Source organism: Mesoplodon mirus (genome assembly GCF_964341445.2).
Source record: "Mesoplodon mirus genome assembly, chromosome: 13".
In the NCBI taxonomy this organism is placed as follows: Eukaryota; Metazoa; Chordata; class Mammalia; order Artiodactyla; family Ziphiidae; genus Mesoplodon; species Mesoplodon mirus.
The window spans coordinates 68,796,756-68,821,893 of NC_138989.1; the positions used below are offsets into that span (position 1 = coordinate 68,796,756).

General features: G+C 35.7%; 1 protein-coding gene across 1 annotated transcript in view; it reads left to right on the top strand.

The window, feature by feature from the left end:
• The window catches only part of DCC (DCC netrin 1 receptor), a gene marked incomplete at its 5' end in the record, with an annotated part of 1,195,962 nt that overhangs the window by 536,476 nt on the left and 634,348 nt on the right, over positions 1 to 25,138 (top strand). Inside the window, 2 exons of the mRNA XM_082640204.1 lie at positions 6,244 to 6,394; positions 7,608 to 7,744. Of these exons, the coding sequence (XP_082496330.1) occupies positions 6,244 to 6,394; positions 7,608 to 7,744 (288 nt within the window). The remainder of the gene's footprint in view (positions 1 to 6,243; positions 6,395 to 7,607; positions 7,745 to 25,138) is intronic.

Here is a 25,138-nt window from a genome sequence, read left to right on the forward strand (position 1 = left end):
GCCAAATTTACTATTTAAAAAGTTAGGAAGGAAGGAGAAAGGGAGGAAAGGAGAAAAGGAGGAAGGAAAAAAGGAAGAAAAGCATAAGTAAAAGCAGCATGTTGCCGTAAGGTGTTGCTAGAATTTAATGCGATCTGTGTATGTCAACGATCTGCATCACTGTAATGACTGCTTTCTCCTTATGTACCACCCTCTTCGTCTGTGAGGAGGATTAGGTGTACCTCTACTAGCATGACAATGAGATCAGATCAGAGAATCAGGCTAACATTTACCTCCCAACAGGAAAAAGCTAAACTGGGTTTTAGTCCAAGCAAATCATGACTGCTTATAATCCATTTAGAAAACATAGTTGTGACAGTGTGTGCATTCACTTCCGTGACCATCATATGAAAGAGGTCTGCTTTTGAAATTTTTAATATAAAAATTTACATTAGGGCTTCCCTGGTGGCGCAGTGGTTGAGAGTCCGCCTGCCGATGCAGGGGACACGGGTTCGTGCCCCAGTCTGGGAAGATCCCACATGCCGCGGAGCGTCTGGGCCCGTGAGCCTTGGCCACTGGGCCTGTGCATCCGGAGCCTGTGCTCCGCAATGGGAGAGGCCACAACAGTGAGAGGCCCACGTACTGAAAAAAAAAAAAATTTACATTAGAAAAAAAATCATTTTTTTCTAGTTTGATTTTAAAGCTATTGCCAAATATGTTTTCTAGAATCCACCCTTGCATATCCCTCCAGTCTTTTAATTGTAAAACATATTACACATGCATAAAAGTATATGAAGCATATGTCAGTTTGAAGAATAAAAATAAAATGACTATTTATGTACCTATCACAAATTTATGAAATAGAACATTTCAGACTGGTATTATATGCCATTTCCTTGATGAAATCATGTTTATTATTTTACTGGATTTTTTTCATATTCGTATTAGCTGAGTAACTCCATTTGGTTCTGAATAATCAGTGGCCATGTGGCAAGAACAACAATTATTTTTATGAATAATTACTAATTCCATCATAGTTCAATTAAAATCAATTTAGTCAACAAAAGTCATGACCTGGAATCTTAAGTTCACTCCTCCCAGGGCTTTTTCATCTCTATTATTATGGACCTGGAGGGAGAATTTTCATTTGCTCTTCAGTATTTGCGCTGTGTTTTAGTCATTAGCTTTTATAATTTCTTTGTTTCTTGTATAATTTCCATCCACTTTGCAACACCAGAGTTTAAAATAACTCTTTACTCTAAAAAAATATATGTTCTTATTAAAAAAATTTAGAAAACACAGAAAAATCCAAAGATGGAAATAAAAACTACCCACAATTTTATCATACAAATGTAACCTTGGCAATAGTATCTCTGTCCTCCCCATTTTAAAACTTAAATACATTTTCTTGATGTTCTTCTAAAAAGAAAAAATCACATTTTAATGGAGAAAAATAAGGGATACATCAAGATTAATCATGTTTCTTTAAATAGCCAGAATCACCCTAATAGTGGAAAAAAACAGAAACCAAAAGTCAAACTAAAAATAACAACAACCAAAAAGGTTACTTGGTATTTTAAATATTTTAAATAGCTAGGATGGATTTGTTTTGTTTTCATTCATGTGTATATTTCAGTTATCTATTGCTGTATAACAAACCACTCCAAAATGTAGTGACTTAAATTTTTATCTTTTATAGTTCTGCAGTTTATCTCAGCTGTTCCTCTGTTGGTTTCACTTTGATTCACTCAGGCATATTTGACCAAGGTGGGAGTGTTAAGACGGCCTCACTGTCATGTCTGTCAGTTGGTGCTGGTTTTGGCTGGGAAACTCAGTCATCCTCCATATGCCTTCTCATCCTCCAGTTGGCTAGACCAACATGGTCATTTCATAAAGACCCATGGCAGAAACTTGTATGGCCTCTTGAAGCCTTGTGTCCAGAACTCATCAGTATAATTCCCAACACAATCTATTGGTCAAAACAAGACACGGGGCCAGGCCAGATTTAAATCATAGAGAAGTGGACCCTCAGCTCTGGACTGAAGGAGCTCAAACAATTTGTGATCATACTGAATCTGTCACAATGTTGTGAAACATATGAACTATTTACTATTAAAGACCATTTCCATTAGCTTTTGGGGGGAACTTCCATAATATTAGAATTTATTAGATTGGATAATTACAGAGAAATATCTTTGGAGAAATGGAACCAGATTTCTCTGCCAAAAGCTGACATTTCCATAGGTATGATCAGTGTGACACATATGATCAGGTTCCAATGTCTATGGAGGAGCAAAGATAATAAATGTAACTGAAATGGACCAGGTTGAGATTGAAGTAATCTAGAATATATATGCTCTGTCTAAAAATAGCAGATGCTTCTTTCCTGGCACTGAGCCCAGTGATGCCCGAACTATTAATATTTTAAGATAAAGACAAAATCCCATCATTTTGTGTATATCAATAAGCTGATTCTAAAATTTACGTGGAAAGACAAGAGAATCAGAATAGTGAATACGATACTAAAGAAGAAAGTCAGAGGATTCACACTGTCTGATGGTAACTCATGATAAAGCTGCAATAGTCAAGATATTGTTATATTGTCAAAATAATAGGGAAATAGATCAATGGAACAATCAGAGCTCTCAGAAATAGACCCACAGAAATATAGTCAACCAATCTAGACACAGGCCTTATACCTTTCATAAAAAAAAACCCACGAAACCTCCAATTGGATGATAGACTTAAACATAAGGCACAGAAGTATTAAGAAAAAACTTATAAAATACAGGAAAAAATCTAGGTGATCTTAGGTTTGACAATGAACTTTTAGATACATTGCCTATAAAATAATGCATGAAAGTTGGACTTTGTGAAAATTAGTACTTCTTGCTCCGTAAAAGATAATGTTATGAGAATAAGTTGGACTTTGTGAAAATTAGTACTTTCTTCTCTGTAAAAGACTACGCTAAGAGAATAACAAGCCACAGACTGAGAAAGTAGTTGCAAAGTACACATTTGGATAAAGGACTTGTATCCAAAATATACAACAAATGCTTGAATTTCAACAGTAAGAAAACAAACCAATTTAAAAAATTGGCAAAAGATCTTAACAGACACCTAAGCAAGATATATAGATAGAAACTAAGCATATGAAATGTGCTCAATGTCTTATGTCATTGGGGAATTGCAAGTTAAAACAACTATAAGATTCAACTGAATATCTATTAATATGGCTAAAATAAAAAAACATGACCATAGTAAATGCTTATGAGGATGAGCAACAGGAACACTCATGCATTGCTGATAGGAATGTAAAATTGCAGAACCACTTTGGAAGAGAGCTGGGGAGTTTCTTAGAAAGGTAAACATAGTTTTACCATATAATCTAGTAATCATGCTCCAAGGTATTTACTGACTTAAGTTGTAAAGTTCTGTCTAGAAAAAAATCTGCACGTGGACATTTATAGCAGATTGTTCATAGCTACCAAACCTGGAAGCAATCAAGGTATCTTTCAATAGGTGAATGAATAAAGAAACTTTGGTACAATAGAAAAATATCCAGCAATAAAAATAAATAAGCTAGCAAACTACAAAGACACATGGAGGAACCCCAAATGCATAATTGCTAGGTGAAAGAAATCAATCTAAAAAGTCTATATACTATTTAATTCCAACTATATGATATTCAGGAAAAGGCTTTACTATAGGAATAGTAAAACCACCCGTGATTGCCTGCAGTTTGAGATGTAGGTGGTGGGGAAGAGGTGAATAAGTGAAGCTCAGGGGATTTTTTTTTAAGGTGGTGGAACTATTCTATATGCTACAGTAATATTAGACATATGATGTTATGCATTGACAAAATCCATAGAACTAGACAACACAAAGAGTGAACCTTAAGGTACACTATGGACTTGAGTTAATAATAATGTATCAGTATCACTTTATTCATTGTAACAAATGTACCACACTAATGTAGGATGTTAATAGTAGGAGAAGCTGAATGCCAGGGATGGGGAAACTAGTATGTGGGAACTCTGTACTATTTGTTCATCTTTTGTAAATTAAAATAAAATATAAAAATGTTTTTTAAAAAAATAACCATTTTGTGTTACATGATTTTCTGACAAAAGAAAATATAATTGAGTTCAAATTTTGGCTCTTCCATGGATGAATAAGTAGTATTACACATAGGTCCCAGGCAAATTTTCTTATAGCTAGAAGATAAAATTGTATAGGTTTTATTTGATGTTTTCTATAATAACGTAGTATTATACAGTATATGTAGCTGAAACATTTGATGAATAGGCCTCCATTATAAAGATAGCTATTTATTAATGCACATTTTATGAACCTATCCATTTCAGGGATTTTATTTTTTTTTAATTTATTTTATTGAAGTATAGTTGATTAACATGGTTAATTTCTGCTATAGAGCAAAGTGATTCAGTTATACATATATATACATTATTTTTCATATTTTTTCCATTATGGTTTATCACAGGATGTTGAATATAGTCCCCTGTACTATACAGCAGGACTTGTTGTTTATCCATTCTATATATAATAGTTTGCATCTGCTAACCCCAAACTCCCAATCCATCCCTCCCACTTGGCAACCAGAAATCTGTTCTCTATGTCTGTGAGTCTGTTTCTGTTTTCTAGATAAGTTCATTTGTGTCATATTTTAGATTCTACATATAAGTGATATCATATGATATTTGTCTTTATCTGCCTGACTTACTTCACTTAGTATGATAATCTCTAGGTCCATCCATGTTGCTGCAATGGCATTATTTCATTCTACTTTACAGCTGAGTAGTATTCTATTGTATATATGTACGACATCTTCTTTATCCATTCATCTGTCAATGGAAATTTAGGTTGTTTTCCATGCCTTGGCTATTGTGAATAGTGCTGCTGTAAACACAGGGGTGCATGTATCTTTTTGAATTATACTTTTGTCTGGATGTGTGCCCAGGAGTGAGATTGCTGGATCATATGATAATTCTATTTTTAGTTTTTTGAGGAACCTCCTTATTGTTTTCCATAGTGGCTGCACCAGTTTACATTCCCACCAACAATGCAGGATGGTTCCCTTTTCTCCACATCAGGGATTTCATTTCTAAGCAACATTTTCCTTCAAAACATTTTCATTTGATTTGAAAAGTCACTTTCAGGAAGGATTATTGAACAAACTGGCAGCAATTTTGAAAAATTTTGAGACACTTTATCTACAATATTGGTTTAATAAAGATTAACACATTTTGAAAATTCTTTCAATGTTTCATTGTGAACAATATTTATTTTTTTGCTCTTATCAACCAGAAACAGATGTGACCAGACTGAGAAAGTGTGAATTTCTCTTTCTTCACACAAAGAGTATTTTAGATGACAGTTACTCTCCCAACTATTAACTGGAGAACTGGAATTCTTTTATTCATCTGTGATCAACCTGTGTGGACTTGGGTCCAACCAAGGAAGATTAACAGCAATGTTAAAACGTGTCCCAGGTCTCCTCCCACCTCTCTTCCTCTCTGATCACCCACGCCCCCCAGTAGGACCTAGTTAGATTTAACCTCCTTTGGCATTTCTTCAGCCACCCCAGTCCTGGTTTTGAAGATTTCTTTGCCTCATTTTCTTTGCTTCAAGATTGCTTTGAGTTTGCAAAATGAAAGATTATATGCTAATTCCATTTAACGCATTAAGTTGAAAACAGCCTAAATTAAACCTTCATAACATTGTTTATAACTTATTGTTATAAAAAAACAAACTTTTTGTTATAAAAAAAAAGAAACTTGCATTTTGAGAACAACAGATTTTTAACACAATTCTAACATGTTTTTCTAATCTTACTTCCAAAGCCACAGAAGCAATAAACAAAGCAGAAGGAGGTGGAATAGATATTAGTGGCAGGCACACTGAAAATATCAAAAAGGTATTGGTACTGTCTTGTTTTTTGATGACAATAAGTCAACAAGGCCTGTAGCCCACACGAGTGACTTGTAGTCTCAGGCTTTTTCTCTTTGCCTTATACCATGATGTCAACAACAGATAAGACTATTCTAATATCCTAATCCTAGAAACTAGGCATGGAAGAACTTCTAGGAGTCTATTTTATAAGTTTCCTTGGCATCTTTCCATGTGTCTTTCCTTCCTCTTCATCACAGTGTCTTGTTAGGGGAAAAAAAAAAAGTTCCAGATATATCATTTTTCTTCACAATATTTTTCATAAAAGATGTGACCCTGTGTTTTTTTCCACAGACCCAGGACTGCATAGGCAACTGTATTTTCTGCAAAGACCATCAAATGTAGTAGCCATTGAAGGAAAAGATGCTATCCTGGAGTGTTGTGTTTCTGGCTATCCTCCCCCAAGTTTTACCTGGCTACGAGGAGAAGAAGTCATCCAACTCAGGTATTATAAATTTAGGACTTTTGTGAAGTATATGTTACTATTTATCTTTCTCTAATTTGATGTAAGTACCTAGTAATACTAGGGTTTTTGATAATAATTGAATATTCTTTCCACATTCCTTGGCATTAGACAGTATATAAAAGACACATACCCACTGGGATAAAGGAACGGGGAACAGAGTCAGAATCCATGAGATCAATTCTAAAAGGAAATTTAGAAAGTCTGTTGCTCTTGAGATGATCCTAACCACAGAGGCTTCAGCAAAGATACTTTGGAGGATCTTATCCTGAAGAAGTGGTGTAGAGAGTGAAATACTTCTTAAGAAACCGACTTTCTGCATTCGGATGTATAGCATGCCATGATAGGGTCTGTGCAGTTTTTTTTTCTTTTTTAGCTCTGATTATATCTCTCACCATCCCAGCTATAACAGATATTCAAGGTAAGACAGAAGAATTTGGCTGGCTTTAAATTACTGGACATTAATATTAAGGCATACTTAGAAAGTAAACTCTTAATAGAATGGAATACTGAGTCAGAAACATTTTGATGAGAATGGATTAGATTTCACTTAAGAAATTAATTTCATTGATTTTGAGATCTGGTGTTCTAAATAGAACATTTATGTTCTATGGTAAGATAGGTTCATAGGCAATAAGTTTATCTTTAAGTTTCATCTACCTTAAGTATTTATTTATATACCAACAATACATGGTATGGTATCACAATACTTCTGAGAATACTGAAATATGCAATAAATCTGGTTGGAGCTTCAGCATGTGAAGATGTGTTCTCTGAATATGGTCAGGCATGCACAGTGCACTATGACGTGTGACTTTGTACATGGTTTACTAAATTGGATGTCAGGACATAGGACATGGACTTCCACTGTGGGTAATTACTTCTCTGGACCGGCGGTTCTCAAATCCAAAGTGAGCCAGATTATCTTTAAGTTTCTTTTCAGTACTAACATTAGTTCCAAGTTTAATCTACTTCATTTCTTTGATCACAGCCCACAGTATTCCAAAGGGAGTGGTTTACCTTGAAGGGATTTTTGAACATAAGTGCAGTGTTATCAAGCTCCCATGAAATAGAGTTTTTTTCTCCAGTTTTATAAATTGAGCTTTTGTGGAGTTCAGTTAAACCTTTGAATACCTTGCCTGATGTAGATATATGTAAATCTACTCTCTAATGTGATATGTCTTGTGTCTTACAGGTCCAAAAAGTATTCTTTATTGGGTGGAAGCAACTTGCTTATCTCCAATGTGACAGATGATGACAGTGGAACTTACACCTGTGTTGTCACATATAAGAATGAGAATATTAGTGCCTCTGCAGAGCTCACAGTCCTGGGTAAGTTAACGGCTTGAGATGAGTTTACATCATACCCTTCAAAATATATCACCGTGATGCCATAAATGCTTCTCACCAAATTGCTTCCTATGTTTATTAGTGTGAAATTGCAAAGCCCCGACACTCCACACATATGCATGCTCTACATTGATTAGTTGCACAGAGGTTAAACGTAGTATTTGAATACTTGCTCATTGATTAAAATCCAGATAGATCACCCTTAGTCTAATTATCCCCATTACATAAGTGAAACTTACCAAAAATTACTATCTAACAAAAGGGGTAAATAAAATTGTATAAAAATATAGGTACTTGAGTAGAAAAGTTAAATGTCATTTGAGTTGACAGGGTTTCTGACATTAAACTCAGATGTGTTGGTAAAATTGTTCAGTTAATATGGAAATGCTATAGATGTTATGTTGAAAGTGAACCATTAAAGTGAAATACATCTAAAGAAAACCTGCATAGCAAGAATCTAATTTAAATAAATGTAAGTTCATTAAATTGAGATAGGTAGGGTCACTGTGTTATCACTGCAAGTAAATAATTCTTATATGCGGTAGCTCCTCAAACAAAATGTTTTATTATGCACCAGGTTTCTTTTAGCCAGTTTCATTTGAATCATGTAGTTTAGAGAAAGTGCCTTAACATTTAAATTTCAATTGATTTTTTCTGTAACAACACCAAAAACTTGTTTATCGGTCTTTGAATTTTTTCCTCTGGAATAAATCTTTTTACCATTTAAAGAATCCAGGTAAAATCATAGGCTTCTTAAGAAGTTATTCAGTAGGAATGAAAAGGTGTGGTATACTGATTATACCTGCTAACCTATATCATAATATTATTATGCTATCCATTTTGCTTTAAAGTTTGCATTTTGCTTTAAAGTTTATTCAGAAACTGCTTTCATCTGCACACAGGATAATAACATATACGATGAGTGAGGCAATGGAGTTGTTTGTTCTTTGATCAAACTGTAAATATTAAACTAAGAATAGGCAAAGGACTCTAATTATTTGGTTTTAGAGGTAGCATTATTCTAACTAAAATATCAGCTAACTTTAAAATGGCAACAGTTTAATTTACTCTTATTTTAATGGAATTTTTTTTTTGAAACAAAGAACTTTCACATTTGTAACATCAAAGTACAGTAACAGAACAGCTACCATAGAAATAACCTTGTAATGTGTATTACTGATTGATTGTAAGGCAGATGTGGTTATGGAATGAGCTAGAATTTGTGGTGATCAGAGCTAAACCTCTAACTGCAAATGTCTGAGGTCTAATTTTATACCAAATTAATGCACATATTGAGACATATAATACTTCATTGATATCTAAGTCAAATGTATATAAATACTGATTTCTGAGGATAAACTAGCCAAGAAATATGTGTATAGATGTACATATATGCACATATTTTGACATTCATGGCATCTTCCTCTGTGTGTTACTGTGCACGTATGTATGTTCTCCAGTCCTTGATTGTTGAGTATTATCTTGTTTCAAAATTTTATTTTTTAAAAAAGCGAACACTAATTTATCCTTATATATTTTTGTCATTTATTTGCTTATATCCTGAGGAAAATTATCAAAGAAAAGTTTATACTCTCACCAGCAGTGCAAGAGTTTGCCCCTCACAAGGGTGCTTTTTTCTGTTATTTGCCTATCTAACAATTTTATAAAATTGAGTCTCTTTGTTCTAATTTGCATCCCTATAAAATTCAGATTATTTTTATAGTTTTACTGGATATTTGCATTTTATATTTTGTGACTTGCCATCAATCTTTTTTGATCTTCATAAATTTATTTAAATAGTTATCTTTATCTTGTTTATTTGCAGGAACTCTTTATATAGAAGAACAGTAATAATGCTCTATATGCTCTGTGTGTGTGTATTTTGTTGTTGTTTTGGGTTTGGTTTGGCTTGGTTTTAAGTTTCATATAGGGTACCATGTCTTTCTCTTTATGGCTGCTGGATTTGTTGCCTTTAGACTTGCATTTTTATTCTAAATGCACCATTCTATTTCTAAAAATCTAGTTATAGATTACATGTTGAATATGTAAATTAGAGGCATTATTAAATTTTAAATATAGATAGAGCTGTGTTTGTATCTTGGTTTTCCCCCTTCCTTCCTTCCTTTCTTGAATCCTCTTGGTAACTGCGTATACATTTTAAGGATTTCCCACAGACTTAATATGATTTATAACTATTGTAGAAGGCATGGTCTAATTCAGGATGTGGTTGTGACACTGTTTTAACTATTCTGCCCAGGCTTTAAAATAAGTGTTGATATAGCAAAATCTTTGATACAGTCTTTGACTATCCTAATATAAGCTTAAGTTCATCCTGCAGGACTGAGTTCATATAGAAAATAGAATGTATTCCTTTTTTTAAGGAAAAAATACCTTCATTATCAGTGTTACTTAAATTTGGTTTTCATCATTTTTAAGAATTTAAGTGTAATTTAAATTCTTCATAAGATAAAATTCCACAAGAAATCCAAGCTTGTGCTTTAGTCATGGATTTTATCAGACTCTTGTTTTGCCTTTTAACTCATGGTTCCTTCTTGCACTTAGATTGCCTTTGAGTGTGAACTGGCATGAACTAACAGACTGTTCAAGTAGGATATAATTTTATATACAACAAGATAAAGAGAAATTCTGTGGTCTTCCTCAAGAGTTTCAGAGTTAATGTCCGTTAAATATCATTTAAAGCATTTACATTCTAAAATGAAAATTGAAAGTTCCATAATATGTAAACCTATTGAAGAAATCTATATTAGATGAGATTAAGGACAACCTTGTCTGAAATAAATTAAATAAATGTATGGTTAATAATAACCAGTTATATAATGTTTCTGACCTATAAGAATAGCCATCAGTACAGTATTGGTAGACCTCTTTTGAGTACATGCATTGCACTGGGTTCCAGAAAGGCTACACAAAGGTTTGAAGTCTGGCTTTGTGCCCTTGCAATATAGTTACAAATTCATAGTCAGGTACCTTCATGACTTCTGAGCAAGGTTATTTTCCATACTGAATGTAAACATGGGATCTGTGAAGCTGTGAAGAGTTGATAGTCTCTGCTTTTGTGAAAGATAGAGCCTAAACCCATGGTGACAGGAGAAATGTGGAGATGCGGATGCACGGGGAGGCTCTTTGAATACCGTTGCCAGCTTATGTTTTGTCTAAATCACTAAAGCCATGATTATTGTTTTAAACTCTAGTTTTTAACAAGGATCTAAAGAATGGTATTCTGTCAATTCTTATTTTCAAAATGTCCAGATTTCTGGCTCAAGAGCTATAATCGCTGTTTCTGAACATAAATACATCCTTTTCTCCATCTACCCGTTACCCTCACGCACACCTCCCTGCACACATCAAGACAATACTTAATAAGCATTGAGGAGATTTACCACTGCCTTAGGTCTCAATGGATTCATTGTCCAAAGCAATGCAGAAATGCATATGTTAAAAAGGTATTTGATCTTTAACCAGTAAAGTGCTTGACCTTGGACAAAGCCTGTGCACCCTTGTCCATATGCACTCAGAAGGAGATGGGTGGAAAGTTCACTCTTCAGTAAAAGCCATTAGGTCTAACATCAATGAGAAAATGAAAGTATTTTTGAATTTTCCAGAAAAGATTCTAGAATTCCTTTTAAAGCAGTCTGTAGCAATACAAGCAATATGCTATTAAAAGTTGACCTTTGGGTTTCCCTGGTGGCGCAGTGGTTGAGAGTCCGCCTGCCGATGCAGGGGACATGGGTTTGTGCCCCGGTCTGGGAAGATCCCACATGCCGCGGAGCGGCTGGGCCTGTGAGCCATGGCCGCTGGGCCTGCGCATCCAGAGCCTGTGCTCCGCAACGGGAGAGGCCACAACAGTGAGAGGCCCAAGTACCGCAAAAAAAAAAAAAAAAAAAAAAAAAGTTGGCCTTTGTGTGTAGGTTTTCTCAGTTATTTGCCTTATCAACTTTCTAGAGAAAGGTTGGCTAGAAGTGTCACAAGCTGGCTTTGTAGGACACAAATAATTCTACTGGGTTGGTCTTTTACACATAATTGACAACTTGAAGCGAAACCTAAGAGTTCGTATCTTCCACCCGACAAGTGGCACGCGTTATTTCATCTGGTGTTTGAGTTTATGCTTCTCCCAAGTAAACACATTTAAAAAGAAGTCCTTTGTGGGCCTCCCTGGTGGCGCAGTGGTTGAGAGTCCGCCTGCCGATGCAGGGGATACGGGTTCGTGCCCCGGTCTGGGAGGATCCCATATGCCGCGGAGCGGCTGGGCCCGTGAGCCATGGCCGCTGGGCCTGCGCATCCGGAGCCTGTGCTCCGCAACGGGAGAGGCCACAACAGTGAGAGGCCCGCATACCGCAAAAAAAAAGAAAAAAAAAAAAAAAAAAAAAAAGAAGTCCTTTGAGACAGGTATTACCCCTGCCTGAAACTCCTCCTTAAGGGGCTGGGATCCATTTGTCACCCTTTAGGAATGTGTTCAGAAGGGCTTTCTCTACTGACCTGAGCATATTCGCCTTACACAGATATGTTCTTTAAGCCTAATGGTGGTGGATTCAGAATATTAAATTATATTTCAAAATATATAATATATATACATGTATGTATACATATATACATAGGTATATGTACATGCATACACATAATATACACATATATACACATATTCTCTATTTCTAAGAAAATTTCTCTTCAAAATCTAGTCCCATATTCTCTCAAATGCTTATGGTTATCTCAACCATTAAATAATGTATTGATTTTGCAAATAATTAGATCATAGACAAAGCTATTCAGAAAGTTTTAGAAAAACCATCTTAAACGTGAGTTGAGAGCAGATTAAGGTACATGGGGGAAGTTAAAGACCCCTGTTTAAAAAATATAATTCTGTAATGTCGTGGGATAGAAAAGTCCACATTAGTAGCTCACTTTCTTCTGAAAATGCTATTGGACAATAAAAGAGATGGCTGGGTATATATAATGAGCCAACCAATTACAGTTTCTAGTCCCAGGTAGACAACTGAGCCACAGTATTAGTAATAAAGTATCACCCAACTGTTGGGTGTCTCTTGTATACTCTTTCAAGTACTCTTTGGGCATAGAGAGACATATGACACAGATCCAGGCCTCAAAGGCTAGTTAGGTAAACAGATGAGAAGTAGGAAGAACTTCTTGACTTCTTTAGTCAAGAAGTTCTTTGACTAAAAAAGTCAAAGAACAGTTGGGAGAGAGAGAGAGGTGTGGGACCCTGAATAAAGAGTTCAACAAAGATGAAAGAATGGGAGTTGGGGCTAGGACATTGGGAGGAGAGGTGGAAGGAGAGCCTTCTGGGCAGGGGGAAGGAAGTGGGCAAAGGTTTAGAGATAAGCAAGGGATGGAGAAGGGGGAGTGATTATGGGTACAGAGGGAATCTGATGGTGGAGTGGAAAAGTGGTATAGATCCTGACTATGTTGTTAATGTGGTTAGATTTTTATCTTAAGGGTAATGGAAAGATATGGAAAGGTTTTTGAGTTGTGGCTTACCAACTTTTCATCTTGTTTAGTTATCTCTCTAATCCTCAGTCCCTTCTTTAGTAAAGAATGATAATTACTTCATCATAGGATTTGATGACTACTTGGGTATGAGAATTGGGAGAGAAGGGTTCCAGAATAGCAAGGCACAGATTTGGGTGCTCCGAGAAATAAAGAAATGTAAGATGCTATTCCAGCCCTCATGAGAAGCCTAGAGCATAGTTGCAAAGATTAAGCAAAAACAAATTAAAACAAAATGCCACAAATATTGAAACATCCCATGTATTCTCTTCATAACCAGTTTTCCTCATCTATAAAATGTCCATAGCCACAACTGGTCCCTGCATAATTCTCACAAATTGTGGAGGAATCATATAATGATGTCCTAACAATACACAGAGGTAGTATTTTTAGAAATATAGAAATCTCTAAATTTAAATCTAAATTTAGATTTAGAAATATCTAGAAACATAGACAAAAAATTAGGTTTGTGGCACAAGGATGATATCCAAATTCATGAAGCATTTTATATTTTTTACTTTCCTCTGTGCCTCTATGGCCAGCTAGTCATTCTTTCTTCCCAGCTAGATTGTTAGAAACTTAAAAACCGATGCTGTGTCTTTTTTGTCTTGGCCACTCAAACTCTTGGTTTGTTCTCAGGCTTATCTGAGTTTTAAATATATGAAATACAATTGAATGTGCATTGTACATAAATTATCTGACTTTCTATCAAAATATTTCATAAGCTCTCCGTCGAGACTCTTGTTTTTTCCTACACCATTGTTATGCACTGAATTGTTTCCCCCAGATTTATATGTTGAAGTTGAATCCCCACTGTGACTGTATTTGGAGAGAGGACCTTCCAGTAGGTAATTAAGGTAAATGAGGTCATAAGGGTGGGGCCCTTATCCAATAGAAATGATGTCTTTATAAGAAGAGGAAGAGGAGATGGGGTGTGTTCAGGCTGGTATGGCAGTAGACCACCCTGTCCCTTCCAAACTCTGAAGATTTCCCACACTGCCTCCCTCCCGCCACCTTTTAGATGCTTCCTGGCACCCAGTGTTTATTGAGTGCCCTCTGTGCCTGGTTCATTGCTGATTTCTGTGAGGCTTTATAAAAGGAGAATGAGAGTGGGTCTGGCCACAACTGTAGTCTTCTGACCCTGGTCTCCAGTCTCAGCAGCCCTGGGTTTGAAGTGATTACAGGCTGCCTGTGCCCTGGTCATTGGTAATGTGGGCAGTGGAAACGTTGCAAGGGTTGCAGGTTTCAGGAGATCCATACTGGTCCCTTTCCAAATAGGACAGCCTTCAGTGACTGTGGCAGTGACCAAGTATGAGACAGTGGAGGGAGTCAGGCTGTCGTGCATTCGCTGCCTAAGACCTGAATCTGCCCACCCCCTCCCGCCATGACCCCAGCACACCCCCTGTGGATGAGCATAAGGGTTTCCTGCCAGGTGGGCTGATCACATGATGAAAAAAAATTTTTAAATAAAAAGAAGAGGAAGCAATGTCAGATCACTCTCTCAGTGCACACACACAGAAGAGACCATGAGAGGACACAGAGAAAAGCCATCATCTGTAAGCTACAGAAACAGGTCTCACCAGCAACCAACCCTGCTGGCACCTTGATCTTAGACTTCCAGCCTCCAGAACTAAGAAAAAATAACTTTCTGTTGTCTAAGCCACACAGTCTGTGGTATTTTGTAATGTAAACCACAGACTAATACAACTACAAAAAGGGTGGTTGTTCTATGCATTGACCTGTTAATCTTGATCAGTTTTACAGAGACATTAGCTACAATGGAGAAGTATATTACTAACATTTCTTACATATTGTTAATATGGACAATCTTCAATTTCCAGGAGTGTTAAAAAAAAAACTCCCTCTTACAATAGCAATTAATCAAAACCCATTTCTTCATTTATACAATTGATTATATGTAGTTCTACTATACTTATAAATTTAGTGTTTGCTTGTCTTATTTTTTCTTCAATATCATCTTTTTATTTAGTAATTTTGAAGTATAAGGTACTACTTTAGATCCTATCATATTAAATTATCTGACCAAATTTTAATACTATATATATATATTATTAAGTATGAAAAAACTGTGTTTGTTTTCTAAATCAACTCTTAGGTATGCTCTATAAATTCACTTTACTACAACAAGCATGTAAATGTTGACACACACCATCAACTCTCAGATATGTCTAGTAAGGAAACGAAAGGAAGGAAGGAAATGTGATAATTAAAAATTGATATGGCTTTATTTTTTACATATGCTTTAGTTTTATAATTTTTTGTGAAACATAAGTATCATTTGCTGCTACTTTCCCAGCATGGATAGTTGGCCAAGCAGAAAATTAACCCATCCATTTGTTTGGAGAGTAAGTGGCACATTCACCTGCCATTAAGGTGTTCAATCACCTCCTTTGTAAACTCTCTGGTGGATCACCCATATTGGGTTTTAGGCTTATGTTCTTAGCCATGAATGGAGAATAGTTATCCTAAAATATATTAATTAATATAATATTTATTCTTTTATTACAATGTATAACTGTTTGAATGGAGTTCTTCTGAATTTACTGCTTCTGCCTAAGTAGCAGTCCTTAAATTTCATGTCTACCTATGATTGACCTTTATTAGCAGTGACATCCCCCTCACCCATATGCATTTAATGATCATAGTCATAAAAGCTGTGCCTTAGGTAAGTTTATATTGATTATCCTTCACAGGTAATTGCCAAATGGATCATACTGAAGTTAGTTAAGAGTTTTTCCATGTAGGGATATGATCCCAAATGTAGGATACAAGTGCATAAAGTAAGGCAGAATTAAAATTTTAAAATTCATATATTAACTGTTTCTTCCCATCACTGTGTTGATTACTTATCATAATTACTTTCCTCACCTGAGATCACCACTGTCATGAGAGTATGCAAAAGTTCTATCCAAAATGATGTTTAGAAGATTCGGTGGAATGCATATAGGTATTAGAAGAAGAAAAGTGGTAAACTCAGGCTGTTAGTAATAAAATTATTTGATTACGACTGCAATTATACCTGGCTATGGAAATACTAGTTGGATTAGTGGTAGGATTTATTTATTTATTATACAGATATTTATGTGCAGGCCTACTATGTGGATCTCTACTCTCCTTCCCTCTTCCTTGGAGAAAACAATTTGAACAGTGTTTTGCATTTATCCTTGAGATGATTATGATCTAATTTCTTTCTTTCTTGGACAGATAAGGAAGGAAGTAGAGGCCCCAGAGGGAAAGGCAAAGGCTACGTACTAATTCAGAGCATTAAAAAAGGCAATCTAAGACTATGATTTTAATTAGCCCTAACAATCTCAGCAAGGTGAAGTGACCATCTGTGGTTTAGAAGGAGAACTGCTGACAGTGGTAGAAAGCTGCCCCAAAGGGCATTTCATGCCAAAAGTTTCCTGAAGTACCAGAAGTACACATTATCCCAGAAGGAGTTTAACTCTGTGATAGGACTCGAACTAAATTAAACAGGAGTGTTTTAATTAAAGTTAGCAAGAGTTAGCATCAACTGTGCTTGCCAATTTTTAAACACTAGGGAGGAAAGATGATATTTCCTTATATACTTTCTAATTTTTTTTCTGACTTATTATTTGATATATCTAGGTATACTCATTTCAGTAATTTTACATAGTTAGGTGTGGATTCATCTTTGGTATAACCTGGTATATCTGAGCAGGAAACCTCCAGAGTATACCTCCAGAGTAAACCTCCAGAGTATATTCATGCACCTGAAATTCACACTATTAAGACCAACGGTCCCACTACCACTTGGTGGCACTGTACCTAAGGGCAAAAAGCACCAACTTGAGAACGCAAGTCTTAAAATGGTGGACTGTATTAAAGCATTTGGAGTTTCTATCTATACATTGGTTGATTCATTTATTCATTTGCTCAACAAATGTGTATTTAAAATACAGTAATTCTCTCACCTAATGCTTTAAAAAACAGCTTTATTGAACATCATACATTAAAATTCACATACTATACAATTTTGCTTTTAAAGTGTACAATTTAATGGTTTCAGTGTAATACAGATGTGTGTGACCCATCTGACCACAGCCAATTTTAGAACACTTTCATTACCTCATACTGTTTAGCTGTCATTCCCCTGTCCTCTTGTTCTCTCTTTCTCCCTGCCTTACCCACAGCCCTAGGCAACCACCAATCTACTGCCTCTGTAGATTTCCCCATTCTGGACATTTCATATGAACAAAATCATAGAATATGTTGTGTTTTGTGACTGGTTTCTTTAACTTAGCATAATATTTTCAAGCTTCATCCTTGTGGTATACATCAGTACTCCATTCCTTCTATGGTCAAGTAATAGTCCATTTGTATAGATATATCATGTTTTATTCATCCACTCATTAGTTGATGGACATTATCTCCACCTTTTGCCTATTATGAATAGTTCCATATAAACATTTGTGTACAAGTTTTTGTGTGAACCTATTTTTTTTAACATCTTTATTGGAGTGTCATTGCTTTAAAGTGTTGTGTTAGTTTCTGCTGTATAACAAAGTGAATCACCTATACCTATACATATATCCCCGTATCCCCTCCCTCTTGTGTCTCCCTCCCACCCTCCCTATCCCACCCCGCTAGGTGATCACAAAGCACCAAGCTGATCTCCCTGTGTTATGCGGCTGCTTCCCACTAGCTATCTATTTTACAAAAAGAGTCATGTACCACAGTGTTCATTACAGCACTATTTACAATAGCCAGGACATGGAAGCAACCTAAGTGTCCACTGACACATGAATGGAAAAAGAAGATGTGGCACATGTATACAATGGAATATTACTCAGCCATAAAAAGAAACGAAACTGAGTTCTTTGTAGTGAGGTGGATGGACCTAGAGTCTGTCATACAGAGTGAAGTAAGTCAGAAAGAGAAAAACAAATACCGTATGCTAACACATATATACAGAGTCTAAAAAAAAAATGGTTCTGAAGAACCTAGGGGCAGGACAGGAATAAAGATGCAGATGTAGAGAATGGACTTGAGGACATAGGGAGGGGAAAGGGTAAGCTGGGACGAAGTGAGAGAGTGGCATGGACATGAACCTATGTTTTTAATTCTCTTGGGTATATGCCTAGAAGTGGAATTGCTGAGTTGTATGGTAACTCCATGTTTAATCATTTGAGTAACTACCGGGCTGTTTTCCAAAGCTACTATACTATTTTACATTCCCTTCAGCCATGTATGAGTGTTTGTATTTCTCTACATCCTCACCAACACTTGTTAATAGCTGACTTTTTTATTCTAGCCAGCCTAGTGAGTATGAGCTGGTTTCTCATTGTAGGTTTGATTTCAATTTCCCTGATGACTAATGATGTTGAGTATTTTTTCATGGGATTATTGGCCATTTGTATGTATTTTCTGAAGAAATGTCTATTCAGATCCTTTGCCCATTTTTAATTGGGTTATTGGTCTTTTATTATTGAGTTGTAGTGGCTTTTTATGGTCATATGTGTGTGGAGTGAAGTCTACCACCTTGATAGGAACAGGCTAAATGGAACGCCACAGAGGAACTTCTAGGGGCAGTATGAGGTCATTGGCTACCTGGGTGGAAATGTTTGAGTTCACAAAGACTGTCTTTTCTTGCCTTGCTTTTCTCTTTAACTAACACTCTGTCATGCATGTTCACTGATCTTGGATCATTAGATCTGACACAACCTGCACCCATGTGACAGCCTCCATCCTTCCCTGTGTTTCTATAACTTCTTGTTAATTTCATTATTAACACTTAATGCATTGGTCAGGCAGCTTCCATAGAAGTTTGTAATGTGAGTTGTAATTACGTATAACTCAGATTGGTTCCTCAAGGGGAGGGGTTGTATCTTAGTAATTTTCATGTCCCCAGTATCTTACATACTAGTTGGCATGGACTTAGCATTAAGAAATATGTAAGAAATGCATAGTTTTCTCTCTCAGAATTGAATTTGGATTTTCATCCTAAATGTTGAATATGTGGGGAAAAAAAGTGTCTCATTCATTTAGTCCTTCTTGTGACAAAAGAAAACCCACAAAAACAACAAGATTGTGCACAACCCTCAGATTCCAAGTCTTCTTTCTCATTTTATCTATATTCCTGTGGTTCCGAAAAGCTATTCCAATGCATGATGTTTTCAGTGCACTATAATTAAGAAATGACAAAGTGTTCTAAATTGCAATTGAAATATTTTGGTAGTTACTCCTTGTGAAACACATTTGGGTTACAAGTTCAGTAGGAACAAAATGGACAAAGTTAAAGATGAAGCAACTGCGTCATCAAATGAGGCATCTCGTAAAGATGAAGGCTAAACATTCTTGTTCAGCAGCGTCCCCCCAACTGTCTTTTTATTATTAAGTATTCTAACAAAAATGAAAAACACAAAACAAGAAGTCCTCTGTGTTCCCTCAATTTAGGAAATGTTACATCAAACAAAGTTAAATTAAACAAGTACACACTGCAGGTGTTCTCAGAATCTCTAACAGGCTAATGTTTGGGAAATGGTATGTACAATTAGCAAAGACTATAGAGTTAAAAGTCATTTTTTCCCTATGTTTGGAGGATGAAAGTGCTTTAGGTGAAGAATATCCTATTATCAGCAGTAAAGCTACACCAATTTAACTTATATGTAATTTCAACTTACTGTATATATTTCTGTGGAAACTGCCTACCCAATTAAAAGGGGATTTTTACCATGGTTAATGGGTGTGGTCATTTTTTTATTCTTGAAGTTCAGACCCATTACACATTTTGTAGGAAACAACATGACGCCTTTTTAAATCACAGCCCAGTGCTTCCCTTCTGCTAAGAAAAATAAGTGTGATATTTGTGAGTTTGCATCCATTTCTTCTTTAGAGGGCCAGCAAAGAAAATAATTAACCCTGGTGATTAAATTATACAATTCACTTTTCCCTTGGTGTGTTCTTAGTGACATTCAAAAAAATAGTGAATCCAACTGCTGAATTCTTGGTCATAACACTTTATCACCGATTTCCAGTGTATGAAAATAAAAGAAATTTCAAATGACTTGGGGGATTGTGTGTGTGTGTGTGATTCTTAAAGGATGTTTAGCCAGATAGAAGTAAGGATTGTGTATGTAATATTGTGTTTTTCTTTAGAATGATAATTTAAGCTGTAGAATACCTTGGGAATTAAGACTCCAGAGGGTCACTGTGTAGATATATGCAGGAAGGGAGAAAGAGAGGAGGGGCATTTTCCTTCTTTGATTTTTAGAACAATAATAAAATCATAAGAAATGGCCTCAGAAGAAGATATCAGTGAGTGAGTTTTTCACCACCTCTTGACTTCCTTCCATGTAAACAGCAGAGCAAATTTGTTCTCATTTCCACTGTAAACTGCTTGGTGTTCTTTTTGGCTGTATGCTTTAAGGGACATTTCATGCTTATCAGCATCTCCCCTAAAATCAGGAGCATCTGTTTGGTTGTGAATCTAGTCTTTCATTTTAGCCACACCTTCTCCTTCCACCATCTTGCTCTTCTCTCTACTCCATCAGTCTACTCCAGTTTATATTGTACTGAGGGTGTTATCTGGGTGAGCAGCCGAGAGCACATCATTTGATCTGTGCATGGTCTGTGTGATGGACCAATGACACCTCATCTGCAGAGCTGGTATGAAGTTTAGACTAAGTGAAATGACACATGTTCAGTGCAGCTCCAGGGCAGTGCCTGGAATGGAACAGATATTTGATAAGTGGCATCGTTATCGTTATTAACAACAGGTACCTGCCCATTAACATGCATTCTGCTCTATTACTCAAACTCAGAATAGGGAGTCTCATTTAGATCTTATAAATTGGACAGGTCTTACCATTTCCTGGCATTTCAAGGAAAATCCAGGAGAAAGAAACTGTGCTAAAGAAGCATTCTAGAGGTGACTCTAAGAATAGTAGAACTTAGGGCAGTAAAATTTACCTTAAAATATAGGATCACTGAACCAAAGTTTAGAAGTAGGGATTCATGAGAGGAGATGAATGAGTTATGCTGCTTTGGGTGGGCTCTGTAGTCTAGTGATTTGGACATGAACCAGGGTCTAGTACATATGAAGCATTAAATAAATATTAGCTATTATTATTTTAAAAAATAATTTGAGCTAAAAGTATTATAGGCTTTCTTGAGGGAGCTTAAGAAGTGTACTACCATTATTTACAATTTACCAAAGACTATGAAAATGTCAGCATTGTAAATTATTAAGAAAATCCCCTAGAAAATAAATATTCACAATTAAATTAGCTTTGGATAATAAGGAATATTTATCATTCACATATATAATACATATGAAAACTTTCAAAATAAGTAAATAGAGTTTGGTTTAATGAATATATTCTCAGTGTTGCAGTACATTAAACCCAGTCACGAGTTTTGGGCCCTCTTTTCTTTATACCTTATTTACATGACATTATTTACATTAAATCTATACTAGTTCAACCTCCAGGGTGTATTTCAAATCTACCCACTTTTCTCCATCCTGCCTTCCCTCACCTTAAATAAATCCAACTACTCTCACCTGTTACCTGGACCAGACCTATAACCTCCTAAGTCTCTTTCAGTCTTGCCTTACTATAACCCATTCTCTCTCAGAATGATTTCAGCAGTTTAATCAGAACACAGAGTGTCCCTTCTTAGAAATTAAAACACTCACGGTCCTTGCATTTTTTTTTAGACTAAACTAAAAACTCCTTACCACATCTTACCAACTGCTGTGGGATTTAGCTTGTGTCAACTTTGCTAATTTCATCACATCCTATCTCTATTCATTGGGCTCCAATACAAGCCTCCTGCCTGTTCCTTGAACAAACCAATTTCCATTCGCAAAACATTTTGGGGCAGCTTCCCATGTCTGGAATTCTCTTCCCTCCGCTCTTAATGTGGCTAACTCCTCACCGAGATCATATCCCAAATGCCACCCTCTTTTGGAGTTTATCCTTTTCCGTTCTGACTAAATCAGCCTCTCTCAGTTACTCTGTTACACCATCCTGTTATTTTTCCCTTTGTAGTACTTATTACAATCTGTTATTATCTATGTCCTCATTCACTGTTCCTATCTTCACCAGAGTAGAATCCTTTTCTGTTTTGTTCACTATTATATCCGCAGAAACTAATCAGTCAATCAGCCAATCTGTTGAATTAGTGATACATTGCCATCACCATCGGCATTGATGTTCTCATAACTCACATTTATTGGGCACACATTATGTGCCAGACATTGTGCAAAGTGCTGTGTTTTCTCATTTAATAGGCTCAAAATCTATATATTCTTATTTCCATCTTTAATCTCCACTTTAATTGAGGCTCATCATCATCAGCATTGTCATCACTGTCACATCATCATCATCATTTTAGGAAGCAGAATTAGAGTTGGTGTTGTTTGCCTTTCTCAGACAGTGGTCAGGGAAAGGAATAGGGCCCTTAGATGTAGGAAAGTCCATCAAGACAACCCAAATGAGCTGGTCAGACAGGTGGATCATCAAGCGGTGGCTTGTGGTAAACAAAAAACAGACAGAAATCTTAGAAGCTGTGTAATTCTCAAAGTGCGGTCTCCAGGCCAGCAGCATGGGCATCACTTGTGAACCTGTTAGAAATGCAGAGTTGTTGTTCATGCCCTTGCCTGCTGAATCAGATCTGTAGAGATGGGGCCAAGAAACTGTCTCAATAAGGCTTCCAAGTGATTCATAACCACTGCTTTAAGAAAAGGAAGACCAATCTGGCAGGTGGCAAAAGAAGTGGGATATTAACAAGAGTAAGGCAAGGCATTCACATTCAAAAACCAGAACAAACAAAAGTAGCATTGACAGGCCATGTGCAAAGACACAGACCTGTTATCAAAGTTGGAGTATAAGGGAGGGGCTTGGACGTAAGGAAGAAGAGTCAAGGTAGAGAACAGGGTGGGATACTGTAGGATTAGACAGTATCTACACAGACTTAATCTTCTCACTTGTAGTACTTGCTCAAGTTCTTGAAATTCCCCTCTGATACACAGGATTAGCATCAGAGCATGAGGTTGGACTAAGCCAAAAATAGAAAAAAAAAAAAAAAAAAGCCTATCTACTGGAAGAGTGTGGGTCTAGGGAGGAAGATGGGCTATGATGACTGCACTGAAACAGATCTGTAAGTTTGCAGATGACTCTGAAACTGTTCCAACTTGTGAGATGGATGTTTCCTGCAAAAACACTTTGTAATGCTGTGTGAATAGACAAAATAATGAGGATAGATTTCAGCTGTGGCAAGTGTAAGGTAATGTATCTTGGGGAAATGTAATCCAAACTATGCTGGTAAAATGGATTACTCTCCCTTCTATTACTTTTGTCTGGAAAAACAATAAAAAATATCTGAATCTATTCCTTGAAGATAGTCCAGTGTAGAGTGGCAGTTCAAAAGGTCAACCAAATGCCAAAGATAACCATGATAAAATTGAAGAAAACAGGATTATATAATTTTGTTAAATCTTTGAGCAGAGCTAATAATGTTTCTGTACGTGGAGTAGCGTCCATGGTTTTATTCAGTACTTTCCATTTAAGCCATAAAACAGAAAAGCCTGGAAGGTTAACAGAAATGATGAAAGGAAAAAAACAGTAAGACCAGATGAGAAATTTTCAGTTCAGAAAAATGATGGGTGAGAAGGGACACAATCAAATTCATGTCCATGAAGGATATTAGTAAGTGGAGCATGGTCATGTTCAACAAATTCAACAATACTACATGTAGGAGAATGCTCTTGAAGCTTGAAGGTAATTTTAGGACCGAAAAAAGAAAAGAAAAGGAAAAGTATGAGACTTCTTTTCATACCTGGTGGTACATTTATTGATGTTCTTCCCCACACATGAGTTCATAAATTAAAAAGATAATAAGGAATATAAATAATTGGAAGATGAGATTTAAAACGGTTTGTAAAAGGAACACTCTAGATCATTCTGGATATTTCCTTAACATTTAAAAAAAGACATTATTTGGAGATATATTCAAATTCAGGCATTCTCATGAAAAACAGAGTCCAGGAATTGATGACTGATGCAGTGTAATGGTTTTTAAATATCCTTTAATATATATGTATGTATACATGCACAAATACACACTCCTATTCACACAAGTATGCATACACATATATAAGTTTATATTTGCTCTCCTTTAAAATAAAATTTTATGAAAGAAACGTGTTCATTAACTATAAGTACATTTAAAAATACAGACTAGTATGCAAATAGTAAACAGTAGTACAAATACTATACAAATAGTACAAATAGTATACAAATAGCATACTAGTATACTATTAACGTTTTACTATACAATTTTCTCTATATGGTTACAATTTGTACTTCTGAGTTTTAAAAGTATTTACTGCCTCTAAAATTTTGTCACTATGTAGATTGTTGATTTAAGATAGGCAGTTTTAAACATAATAACATGAAAATACTAATATTCTGTGAAATTCAGTTTACAAGAATACAGGATTTTTGCTGTATATTTCAAAATGAGGTGGACTTTGGTTTTAGTATTCAAGTTTATTACACTCATGAAGTTAAGTAGTTTTATAATTTACATTATTTCTGTAAATACATTTTATTTCTCACGTCTTTTATGTTTTAATACTATTTTGTTTAGTATATAGAGACTGTCTTAAGTATGTCTTAGTAGCACATAGGTGTCTCCTTTTTTTGTTCATATCTACCCAACTTGAAATACTTTGCCTTTTCCAAGGAGGGTTTCACTTGTTCATATTTATTGTCACACACTATTTAAATTATTATCATGAGATATTTGAAAAAACAGAGTCTGAGTTTAAATATTGGTGCTGTTTACTAGCTATATTATGAAGTT